At 29.0% G+C, this 12,409-nt stretch overlaps 1 protein-coding gene across 2 annotated transcripts; it reads right to left on the reverse strand.

Annotated features, from left to right (window-relative positions):
- Nucleotides 1-405: 405 nt before the first annotated feature.
- On the reverse strand, nt 406-7,403 carry LOC111687363 (putative fatty acyl-CoA reductase CG5065). 2 transcript variants are annotated; one of them, XM_046948841.1, is made up of 7 exons: nt 7,291-7,403; nt 4,016-4,300; nt 2,158-2,439; nt 1,986-2,098; nt 1,805-1,914; nt 993-1,425; nt 406-934 (listed from the first exon to the last, which is right to left on the reverse strand). In XM_046948841.1, exons 2-7 carry the CDS (start codon nt 4,235-4,237, stop codon nt 514-516), a joined length of 1,581 nt encoding a protein of 526 aa, XP_046804797.1. In that variant the 5' UTR covers nt 4,238-4,300; nt 7,291-7,403; the 3' UTR covers nt 406-513. The 2 variants fall into 2 exon arrangements, with proteins under 2 accessions (XP_046804797.1, XP_046804796.1); XM_046948840.1 differs by having other exon boundaries at nt 7,143-7,368.
- Nucleotides 7,404-12,409: the final 5,006 nt, after the last annotated feature.

The following is a 12,409-nucleotide window of genomic DNA, read 5'->3' on the forward strand; positions in this document are numbered from 1 at the left end:
CAGAAGATCCATATTATCCATAGATTTCAAACCGTTTTTAAATATATAATTAAATAATTTATTTAAGCCATTCAGGTTATTATTTTCACAAAAATTTAATCTTGGCCAGGATAGTGCCACCATATGTTGGCTTACCATAATGGAATTTATTTGGAAAAGTAATGTATGTAAAAAAATATGATGTTTCAAAAAATATGTAAATATTAATTGAATTTTTTATAAAAAATAAACTGAAAGTGACATAAATTTAAATGTCTAGATAGGTTTTGTTCAGCAATGAATTATATTTTGGAATTCCACCAGTTCCGAGTTAGAAAGAATGTATTCCATTTATAATTAATTGACCTTAATTGTAAATTCGTTTAAATTTTTGAATAAACAACTTTTCATTTGAAACAACTTTAATTTAATAATAATTAGTTGTTATACATTTTTTATTATATTTTTTTAAACTTAACCTAAACATGTGAAAAAAAGAATTTAAAATTAAATTTGATTGAATGTTATTCACAATTATAATTCAATTGTTTTGTTGTGACTATAACTATAAATTGTTTTCAATGTTTTTTGTATAAGGACATCACTGCTTTCTATAAAACCATCCAAATGAGTCCACAAAAACCAAAATATCAAACCATAAAATATAAAAGTTACTAAACGATCTAAGATATATAGACGTCGTAAAAACCTCTTCGCTTGTGGTATGGTGGCTTCACTCTCGCCCAATATATAAGTACGCATACCCATTATATAGGTACGTATATAAGCTTCCCAATTTACTTGCGAAGTGTCGGTATCGAAAATTTCCTGATCTATACGATTAAGTTTCGTTTGCAATTGTTGAAATTTTTCACTCTTAAATTCCCATTCCTTGGTTGTGTAATATTGTAACAGTTCCAGACCAGTCGATATTTTGTTTTGTACACGTACTAAACTGTAATAAGATAGAATTTACTGAAAATGTTTAGGATCAATAAACAATTGTTGCTTACAAACGTTTGCGCCCCATAAGCAGTAATAAAAAATCTATAAAATAAGCTGGCAAATAATGAAAGAATATAACACAAAACATGTGATGATAATAATTCTTTTTAATCGATCCATCCGGATACCAGAGGCCAAAACTCAATGGTGTTTCATAAAAAAGACGTTTTCCTGTGTCAATACATTCTCCCCACGAATAAAGAGCCTTACTATTTATGCACAAATTACAAAATTCGACATTTTTTGTTGGCAGTAGAGCACGATGGTAAGCGGCAACAATCATTCCATTTATTGCCTTATCGACTGGTATAACAGTTGACGAATAATCTGGATTACAATGCATAGAACGTATAACACCTCGTGCGGCACCTATCATAAGACCTGTTGGACCATTTACGCCTTCTATCCATCCGGGTAGAGGTTCTTTTAATGCAGCAGTAACTAGAAGAAGACATTTTGGATGCAAAGAGTTTAATTATAACGTAATATTCTAAAAAAATAAGTCAATAGATAGATAGATAGATAGACAGTTAGATAGATAGATAGATAGATAGATAGATAGATAGATAGATAGATAGATAGATAGATAGATAGATAGATAGATAGATAGATAGATAGATAGATAGATAGATGGATAGATAGATAGATAGATAGATAGATAGATAGATAGATAGATAGATAGATGGATAGATAGATAGATTTCATTGAATTGTTACTATTTAAATAAACAACACTGTATGGAATTGAATTGCAATAAATACATGTTTGAATTTTAAGGTTGCAATGAGAAAAATGTTTACTACAAAATATTTGTACTCACCAATTGATGGTCTAGTAATTATAGTCGGTAATTTAAGTTCATATCTGTTAATTAAATCTTCAGTTAATGCTTTGCTGTAAGCATAAGTATTTGGCAGTCCATTTAAAAGTCTAAGCAAACATACACAAATAAACTTGTACATAAAAATCTGAAACGAATATGTTTAGAAAAAAACACTCACTTAGGGGTAATTTCAGCTAAAGCTTTGTCATCCATTGTCTTTAACATTTCAATAATTTCATAAGGATTATGTGGTGCTGGATACGCTCTTTCTTCTAAAATGCTTTCGTTGCACTAATAAAAAATATTTACAATTTTAATTATTAATAAAGTTTTTCAAACGTTTGACCTACTTGACAATATGATGTTGAGACATGTACAAATACTTTTAAGTTTAACATTTTTCCAGCCAATTCCAATACTTTCAATGTTCCCATAACATTCATTTGTATCATGGGCCTTAATGGTTGATCAAAACGTACGTTGGCAGCACAATGAAATATAACATCTGTATTATCGATTAAATGTTTGCGGTCCTCGTCACTCATGCCAAGTTTATCTTCCATGACATCACCTTTAATTAAGCGTATTTTTTTCACTATATCGGAATTACTTTCCAAAATTTTGTTAAAAATCTGTTAGGTAAAAAATAGGTAAAATGATTTTTAAAGAATTTGCAAAATGTCTATGTACTAAGTAGTATGTATAAATTTCTATACTAGCGATGATCGGACAAGATTAGAAAGAATAATTATTTTGTTAATATAAATCATATATAGGGATTATATACGCTATCTCTTCTGCATACTTGATTTTATTTCAAACATTAACTTCAACACTGGTTCTTTTTTATACCCTTCACCTTCGTGAGAAGGGTATATATATGTTTGTCATTCCGTTTGTAATTTCTATAATATAATTTTACGACCCTATAAAGTATATATATTCTGGATCCTTATAGATAGCGGAGTCGATGAAGCCATGTCCGTCTGTCTGTCTGTCCGTCTGTCTGTTGAAATCAGTTTTTAGAGATCCCCAGATTTCGGTGAGATCCGAATCTTCAATAATTCAGTTAGACATGCTTTCGAGAAGATGGCTATTTAAAATCAGCAAAATCGGTCTATAAAAAACGGAGTTATGAGCAAAAATCCGAGACAACCTCTGAAAATTTCATAAAAAAACACATTTTGTTCATGCTTTGTTAAAAAAGCAACAACAACACTGTGAATTGGATAAAGATGTACATGTGCGTGTGGAGATGTATTTAGTTTTATTCAGCTGTGTATTTTTTTTTTGTATGTTTCGATGCTGTTCTGTTCTCACGAAGGTAAGTGGGTATAACAAGAACAAGGAGAAGCAGTAATGTGTTGGTAATAAATCTGATATTTGTTTGAGGGTGGTAATACTGTTTGACGGTGGTATTACAGTACAACGGTTAATATTTCTTTCTGCTACAGTTTATATTTGTTTGTGTGTATGTTATGTGTGACATGTGTGCAGAGATACAAAATAAATAAAAACTTTTTTTTAAAACATACTTGGTGAAGGGTATATAAGATTCGGCACAGCCGAATATAGAAATATCACTTGTTTTATTATAAAATATTGTCCTTCTTTAAATACATCAGGAAGTTTTGTTTAAAAAGATTGAAGATAATGTACTTTACACAAAAGTTATAAGAAAAAACTTCAATAATTTGATTTGAATTAGGAAAAAGTTTAATGATTATAAACCGCAATTAGAAACACATTTTAACAACATTTAAATCGACCAAAACAATGTGCAAACGTATGACAATGTCTTCTTGCGTAGTATGAATATTTGAAACTTAATAATTACAATATGTTGAGATCATAATTTTGATTAAAATCACGATGACATGAACAATTTAACATAAATAATAGCAGTACTTAATAAACACATTTTTTGAGCACTACACACACACACACACACACATAATAAAGTGTAATTTTTAAACTTCATTCCAAAAGACCTTGAAGATTTTAAGTTATTTATTAAGATTTAAAAAATCCATGCATACTCATATGTTTTTTGTTATTGTACAACTATTTCCTAACTAAATTTTAGACAATCTTTAAAAAAGTATGACTAGAACAAGAATTAAAGAAGAATTCCATCAATTGCAATAAGATAGAAGTAGTAGTAGTAGTTTTTTATATAATTTATAATTAATTAAACTAAGTACTTACCACACATTTCAAATATTGTTCTTTGCGTACTTCTGGTGTTTGTCCTCGTTTCGATCGTATTAGCAAATATATATTCTTAATATCGGGACAACTTCGCAGTAATTTTTCTACTAATACTTTGCCCATAAAACCAGTGGCACCAGTTATAAAAATATTTTTCCCCGCATACCAGGCTGCCACTTGGGATTTATCACTTTCACTCTCCGCATGTACAATTTCCATAATGTTAAACGTGTAAACAAATATCGGGGGAAAACAAGTATTTCTAACAGTTAAGATCGTTAACTAGAAATAATAAGAAATATATGCAATATTATTTAATTTAAATTTATAAAATTTATGAAAAAAAAATCTGTGTTTGTTGTTTCATTTAATTTTATTAATTGTTTGCAATTGTTTAAATTATAAGATTTAATTCAGGGCCTACATCATCGTAACTAATCGAGATACAATTTGTTATTGTTCATGTCTTGTAAATTATTTTTGTTGTACTTGGTATTATCAGATCTTTTGTATAAGTACATTCTTGCATATTTGCCACACATCATAGTGTTTATCGCTTAGTAAATTTATTGTTGATTTTAAAACTACAAATGTTATTTATTTTGGTTGTGTTGATCAACATTGTATTTTACAATGTTTATATGAACTTTTATTTAATAAGTAATTCCATTATTTACTACTTATAATGACATTAAACATTTACTGTGTAATGCTATTTAACACAATAAACATTTGATATATGTTTAAAGGAGTTAATTACTTGTTAAAACATCTTGTTTTACTTAATAAATCTATGTATGTGGAGCCACACTAAAGAAAATTTAAATACATGCATTCATACAAAACTTAATTATATCAAAAGTATTTTTTGATCACCACCAGATGTAAGTTTTAGAGTTTAAATGGTCCCCACCAGTACATTTTTATGTTTAAATGGTCTACACCAGGTTATATAATACAGACTATAGACTAGACTATAGTCTAGACTATAGACTAGACTATAGACTAGACTATAGACTAGACTATAGACTAGACTATAGACTAGGCTATAGACTAGACTATAGACTAGACTATAGACTAGACTATAGACTAGACTATAGACTAGACTATAGACTAGACTATAGACTAGACTATAGACTAGACTATAGACTAAAGAATACACTAGACTATAGACTAGAGAATACACTAGACTATAGACTAGAAAATACACTAGACTATAGACTAGATTATAGACTAGATATTCGACTATACACTACAATGTAGACTAGATTATAGACTATACTAATAATTAGATTTTTTATTAAAAACTCTAATTTTTACTAAAAAAAGTTCTTTTTGTACAAAAGAAAAACTTTTTTTGTAAAAATATAGATTTTTTCAATAAAAAAGTCTAATTATTAAAGTTTTCTGTGCTATTGTAAAATAAATCAAAATTTTCACATAAATTCCGAATTTTATCGACAGCTAAATACATATTAAACGTTAAAATTTTTGCTGAATTAATTAATTTCGCATAAAAAAAGTCCAAAGTCTAATGATTTATATTCATGTATTTTAAAATCTCTAAAGAAATGGAGAATAAATTCAAAAAACTATTAAAAAAGCGTTGCTTTTTCTTATTACTTTATAACCTTCACTCTCGCATGAAGGGTACGTACAAATCGCTCATTTACTACAAGACTGGCATAATTGAAAAATTCGAAATTTTTGAATCAATTGCTGTTTTTTTAAATGTTTCAAATACATATATCCATTATTTTCAGCTTGATATAGATTTTTTTGTTGTTAACGAGAAAACATGATGATTAATTTATTTAGATTTTTTATTTAAATTTGTAATGTTTTGTTTTAAATCTCTTGTTTTGTTTTAAAGTTAGTTAAGAAATAGTAAAATGTCATTAAACATTTAAAGAATTTTTTTCTTAAAACGTAATAATTGTTTACTTTTTTATTGTTTACATCCCTGTTTTATTTTCCATTTCGAATTTTTCGCAATAACAAAACAATAACAATACACAACTTCACGTGTAGTTTGTTGTTCTTACTCTTGTTTGATTTTAAAAGCATGTCTGATAGAATTATTGAAGATACGAATTTCAAAGATATCTTAGGTCTTCGGAAAACTGATTTTAATATACACACGAACTGACATGCCGAAATTTACTCCACTCTTTTTAGGAACGCAAAATATACAAACGTATAACATGTCATAAAACAAAAGACTTAAGACACAAACACTACCACAACATATTGAATTATATTATTCAGTTTAAACATTTATCACGATTTTCTTCGTTAATTTTTTTTAATTATAATAATTAATAAATAAATATTCATTTTAAAATTTTATCTATATTTATTAAATTCTCACACCTTCTAAGAATTAAAATAAAAAATACATTATAGATTTGAAACGTTAACGTTAATAACTATTTACTCATGTGTAGTGTATATAATTTATGTAATAAGTTTTTTGAGAATTTCCATACATTTGACACGCAATTTAAAAAAAATGTAAAAAAACTAAATTATTTCTAACGGAAATATATGTTTTTTTTGTTTGTTTATTTAAAAATTTATATCATTTGCTGAGTAATAAGAAAATAAAAACAACTATAGACAAACATTAATATTTGTGGTAATTTATTTAAACTTTTAGTTTTCATGGTAAATTTTAAAATTTACAACCTTTTAAATTAAAGCCTTTTTAATTTTAAAACTTATTTAGGTAATCAACATAACACACTAATCTGCGGTTTCTTTTGAATTGTTTACTTAATTTGTTTCATTTTTTTTTTATTTTCGGATTGTTGTTCAAATAATAACTAAATAATAGATAAAAAGGTGAAACTTTGGGTGTTTCTTAAATTTTTTTCTCTTCGGTATATTCACAATTATAATAATGCAATTGTTTTAAGTTAATTTATGTAAAAAGCCAACTAAGTAAATATTGAAAAATAGTTAAATATTTTATTTAACGCTTGATTTTTGTGTGTGTGTTTTTTTTTATTTCTCAAAGTCATTTCTTTATCCAGCTTTTTTTTCAAAAAAATGCGTGTATTTAAGCTATTAACACTTATTTGTAAAAAAATGTTGTATGTCAATATTTAATTTAAAAACTCACTTCCTAAACACACTATTTTTTATTTTTGTATTTTTTATTTGCAATTGCTGTTTATGTATATTTCTTATGTTTATTCACTTTAGATTTTACATAAGTTTTTGGAATTATATTTTTTTATTTAAATTTTTTGATTACTTTTTTTTCTTACAATATTTTGTATTTAGCACCAAATAAACCGACCTTAAGTGCGATTTACTCAGATTGACGTTAAAATATCAACTAAATTCAATATTGTGGCATCAGTAGAAATTATAAGGGAAAATCTGCTAGTTGTACAAAGAATAAATGCTCTTCGTGTTTTTAGCAACATTCATTTGTATAGATCGGTGTGAATATTTACCTTTTAATACCTCATATACTAAGTATGTATGTATGTACATATATTCCCTCATTCGTTTATATGTGTAAAAATGTTTATTCGTTTGCATTGTAAAGTACTATAGTATTAGTATTAAGTATGTATATTTGTTACTCTTGTTTATAAAAATGTTGGTAAAACGTCAATAGGATATTAAAACTAATACAATTACAAGATGATTAAAAACAAAATTTAGTAGTAGAACAATTTTCAAACATTTTTTATATATGAATTTTCAATTATATTTAAAAAATGTTTGTATTTTATTGGCAAAACTGTTCGAATATGTAGTTCAAATATAAGTGAACTATTTTTCCCTTCTGTGGACTTCCAAAGAAGCGAAAATAATCATTTTTATACTCTACACCACTATAGTGGGGACGGTATTATACGCTTGGGCTGATGTTTGTAACATACAAAAATATTGGTCCAATACCCACCTTAAAGTATACCGATCGATTCAGAATCATTTTTTGAGTCGAATAAGACATGTCCGTCCGTCTGTCCGGCTGGCTGGCTGTCCATGTAAACCTTGTACGCAAGGTACAGACCGCAATTTTCAAGATAATTTGATGAAATTTAGACCAAGCATGTTTTTTAGCACAGGGGCGAAATTGGTCCATTATTTCACCTGGCCCCCATACAACCGTACCTCCCGATTTGAACTTTTTATGCCATAATTACGTCAAACATTCTGCTATCTCTTTAAAAATTGGCACAAATAAGTTTTATATAAGTATAAATGACACTGCAGATACAAACCCCCCTTCAAAAAATGTCTTAAACGTCTAAATTGACTTGTAACCATTTGTATCGCAATGAAACTCAACAAAATTAACTGTTATTTAAAAATATATCCTTTTCCCAAATTTACCGAGGATCGGCCTATATTTGACCTATATAAAGATTCATTTAGAAATTTTTTCTTAATATTTGCTTAAATATTTTGGAATTATTGGTAATATTCAACATAAAAGATTCTTTATAAAAAATAAAAATTTTTAAAATATACTCATGGTGTAGGGTATTATATGGTCGGCCATGCCTGACTATACTTTCCTACTTGTTTTAAATTGAAGGTATATTTTTTTGTTGAACTGAAATTTTTCAACTCCCTACACCACTTTAGGGTATATTGGGTTTGTGCTGATGTTTGTAGTGCACAACAATATTGGTCCTATACCCTCCTTTAATAATACCAATCGACTCAGAATCATTTTCTGAGTCGATTTAGTTATGTCCGTCCATGAAATTTGGCACATGATCTTTTATGGTACCGTAGACGATACCTATTGAAAATAGTTAACATCGGTCTATTATTTGACCTAGCCCACATACAACTGTACGACCGAATAGGGGTTTTAAGTTCATAACTATATTTAATATACTCGTATCTCGACAAAAGGCTGTAAAACCATGTTCTATACTAGCCTTGATGACCCTGATGAAGCCACCTTCAAAACTAAACTTAAATGTCCACAATTTTATTCAACAATAAACAACTTAAGTACATACATCTGAGGCAGGGTACATTTCAACTAAATCACATTTTATTTGTATACAGGTGTAGGATATTATATGGTCGGCCTCGCCCGACTACAACTTCTTACTTGTTATACCCTTCACCTTCGTGAGAAGGGTATATATAAGTTTGTCATTCCGTTTGTAATTTCTATAATATAATTCTCCGACCCTATAAAGTATATATATTCTGGATCCTTATAGATAGCGGAGTCGATTAAGCCATGTCCGTCTGTCTGTCTGTCTGTCTGTTGAAATCAGTTTTTAGACGTCCCCAGATATCGGCGAGATCCGGATCTTCAATAATGCAGTTAGACATGCTTTCGAGAAGATCGCTATTTAAAATCAGCAAAATCGGTCTATAAATAACGGAGATATGAGCAAAACTCCGAGACAACCTCTAAAGATCCAGAAGTAAAAATATACCACCGTTAACCAAATCATAACACAAGCTTCCAAACAGAAGTACGAGCAATAACTGGATCCTTAAATTGGATTAGAATAAATATGGCGCCCACAGCACTTATTATAATTACCAACAGCCAGAAGGCAATAAGGGCGATATCAGGAATAGATATAGAACTAAATCTAAGACCGTATTGGACTGTAAGAAAGCTTTAACTGAATACTCTTCCAGAGGTAAGGTTCACTTGGGAGTAGTCGGTAACGAAAGGGCGAATGTAATAGCTTTAAAGAGGGGAGCTCGAGGCACTTAACCTGACAAACGCAAAACCATTCAACGCAACAAAAGTTGAACTAAAACAAAAGTTGAAAAAACCCAATAAGGCCTCTTGGAATAATGAAACAGTGGGTAGAACCACGAAGATCCTATAGGGTGACCCTAATGAGAGCAAAACGAAAAATCTACTCAAAATGAGCAAGTCTGAAACCTAGTATGATGGTACGTATTCTAAGTGGACACACAATATTACAAGCACATCTATGCAAATTTGGACATGCGGATTCAGACGTATGTAGAGCATGTGGAGAGGGCAGTGAAACTCTGGAACACTTTCTTTGCCACAGACTAGTAAGTTGTCTTCGAAATTCGTCGAAGTTAGATCCAAGTATCTATGAAGTTATTCTGGAAATAACATTCCTGCCTAAAACAGATTGGAAGATTCTGAGTTTCTGAAAACGGAAAAATAATTCATTCAGTTTCCTTTTTTAGACCCGATAGTGGCCTAGGTGTACTTTTTCGGATTTGATGTAGTATACATCCTCCTATCAACCTTACCTAGGGTATTCTTGAATTAAAATATCTTAAATAAATGTAATTTAAACATTAAACTATTTATTTGTAAATTAGGTAAGAAACAAATAAATATCACAGAAAATCAACGAAAAACATACTGTCTGGCATTCAAGCGTTGAAAATAGCATTTGAATTATATTATAAAAATAACGTAGAAATGTATATTCATTATTATCTAAAATAAAATGACACCTAATGTAATTGAATATATAATTACACTATAAAAAAATTCTTTTTATAATAAGTAATATTTCTATATATTTGGCTGTGCCGAATCTTATATACCCTTCACCAAGTATGTTTTAAAAAAAACAGTTTTTATTTATTTTGTATCTCTGCACACATGTCACACATAACATACACACAAACAAATATAAATTGTAGCAGAAAGAAATATTAACCGTTGTACTGTAATACCACCGTTAAACTGTATTACCACCCTCAAACAAATATCAGATGTATTACCAACATATTACTGCTTTATCTCCTTGTTCTTGTTACCTTCGTGAGAACAGAACAGCATCCAAACATACAAAAAACAAGTAGGAAAGTATAGTCGGGCATGGCCGACCATATAATACCCTACACCATGAGTATTTTTTTAAAATTTTTTATTTTTTTAAAGAAACTTTTATGTTGAATATTTTTCCAAAATATTTAAGCAATTTATTGATGAAAAAAACTAAAATTTCTAAATGAGGCTTTATATAGGTCAAATTGGGCCTATCCTCTGTAAATTTGGGAAAAGGATATATTTTTAAATAACAGTTTGTTTTGTTGAGTTTCATTGCGATACAAATGGTTACAAGTCAATTTTAGACGTTTAAGACATTTTTTGAAGGGGGGTTTGTATGGGGGCTAGGGTCAAATAAGGCCGATCCTTACGAAAATCTGCAGTGTCATTTATACTTATGTAAAACTTATTTATGCCAATTTTTAGAGAGAGATAATAGAATATTTGACGTAATTATGGCATAAAAAGTTCAAATCGGGAGGTACGGTTGTATGGGGGCTAGGTGAAATAATGGACCGATTTCAACCATTTTCAATAGGCTTCGTCTGTGTGCCAAAAAACATGCTTGGTCCAAAAAAAATTGCGGCCTGTACCTAGCGCATAAGGTTTACATGGACAGCCAGCCATCCAGCCGGACAGACGGACGGACGGACATGTCTATATCGACTCAGAAAATGATTCTGAATCGATCGGTATATTTTAAGGTGGGTATTGGACCAATATTTTTGTATGTTACAAACACCAGCACAAACGTATAATACCCTCCCCACTATAGTGGTGTAGGGTATAAAAATACATCTCCACACGCACATGTACATCTTTATCCAATTCACAGTGTTGTTGTTGCTTTTTTAACAAAGCATGGAAAAAATGTGGCTTTTTTGATGAAATTTTCAGAGGTTGTCTCGGATTTTTGCTCATATCTCCGTTATTTATAGACCGATTTTGCTGATTTTAAATAGCAATCTTCTCGAAAGCATGTCTTACTGAATTATTGAAGATTTGGATCACGCCGATATCTGGGGACCTCTAAAAACTGATTTCAACAGACAGACGGACAGACAGACGGTCATGACTTAATCGACTCCGCTATTTATAAGGATCCAGAATATATATACTTTATAAGGTCGGAAAATTATATTATAGAAATTACAAACGGAATGACAAACTTATATATACCCTTCTCAAGAAGGTGAAGGGTATAAAAACAAACTTTCTTGGATTATTTAGTGGAAGCCTCAGACATTTGTAAACATCAATAATTATTAAGGTTGTTATTCTGTTTGTAGCACATCGACATAACAGTGGTAAAAATAATATATATATAATCGAAAACATGTTCATCATAATATTAAGAATAAATTAAATTTTTTTAATAAATAGTACTTAATTTTATGGTTTCCTTTATATTTAAACGTATTAACAATAAAATATTCTACTTTAAATATTAAATACAATTAATTACATAAGTGTAATTATTTTGATTTGTTATTTAATATAATTGCAAAAAATGACATTAGTTTTTTTAATTGAACAATGTATAATCGGAGCAAATGAAAACTTAATTTCAAAATTAAGCTTTATTTATGCAAAAATTTATTATTAATAATGTGTTTATA

This window comes from Lucilia cuprina, chromosome 4 (genome assembly GCF_022045245.1).
Source record: "Lucilia cuprina isolate Lc7/37 chromosome 4, ASM2204524v1, whole genome shotgun sequence".
NCBI lineage: Eukaryota > Metazoa > Arthropoda > Insecta > Diptera > Calliphoridae > Lucilia > Lucilia cuprina.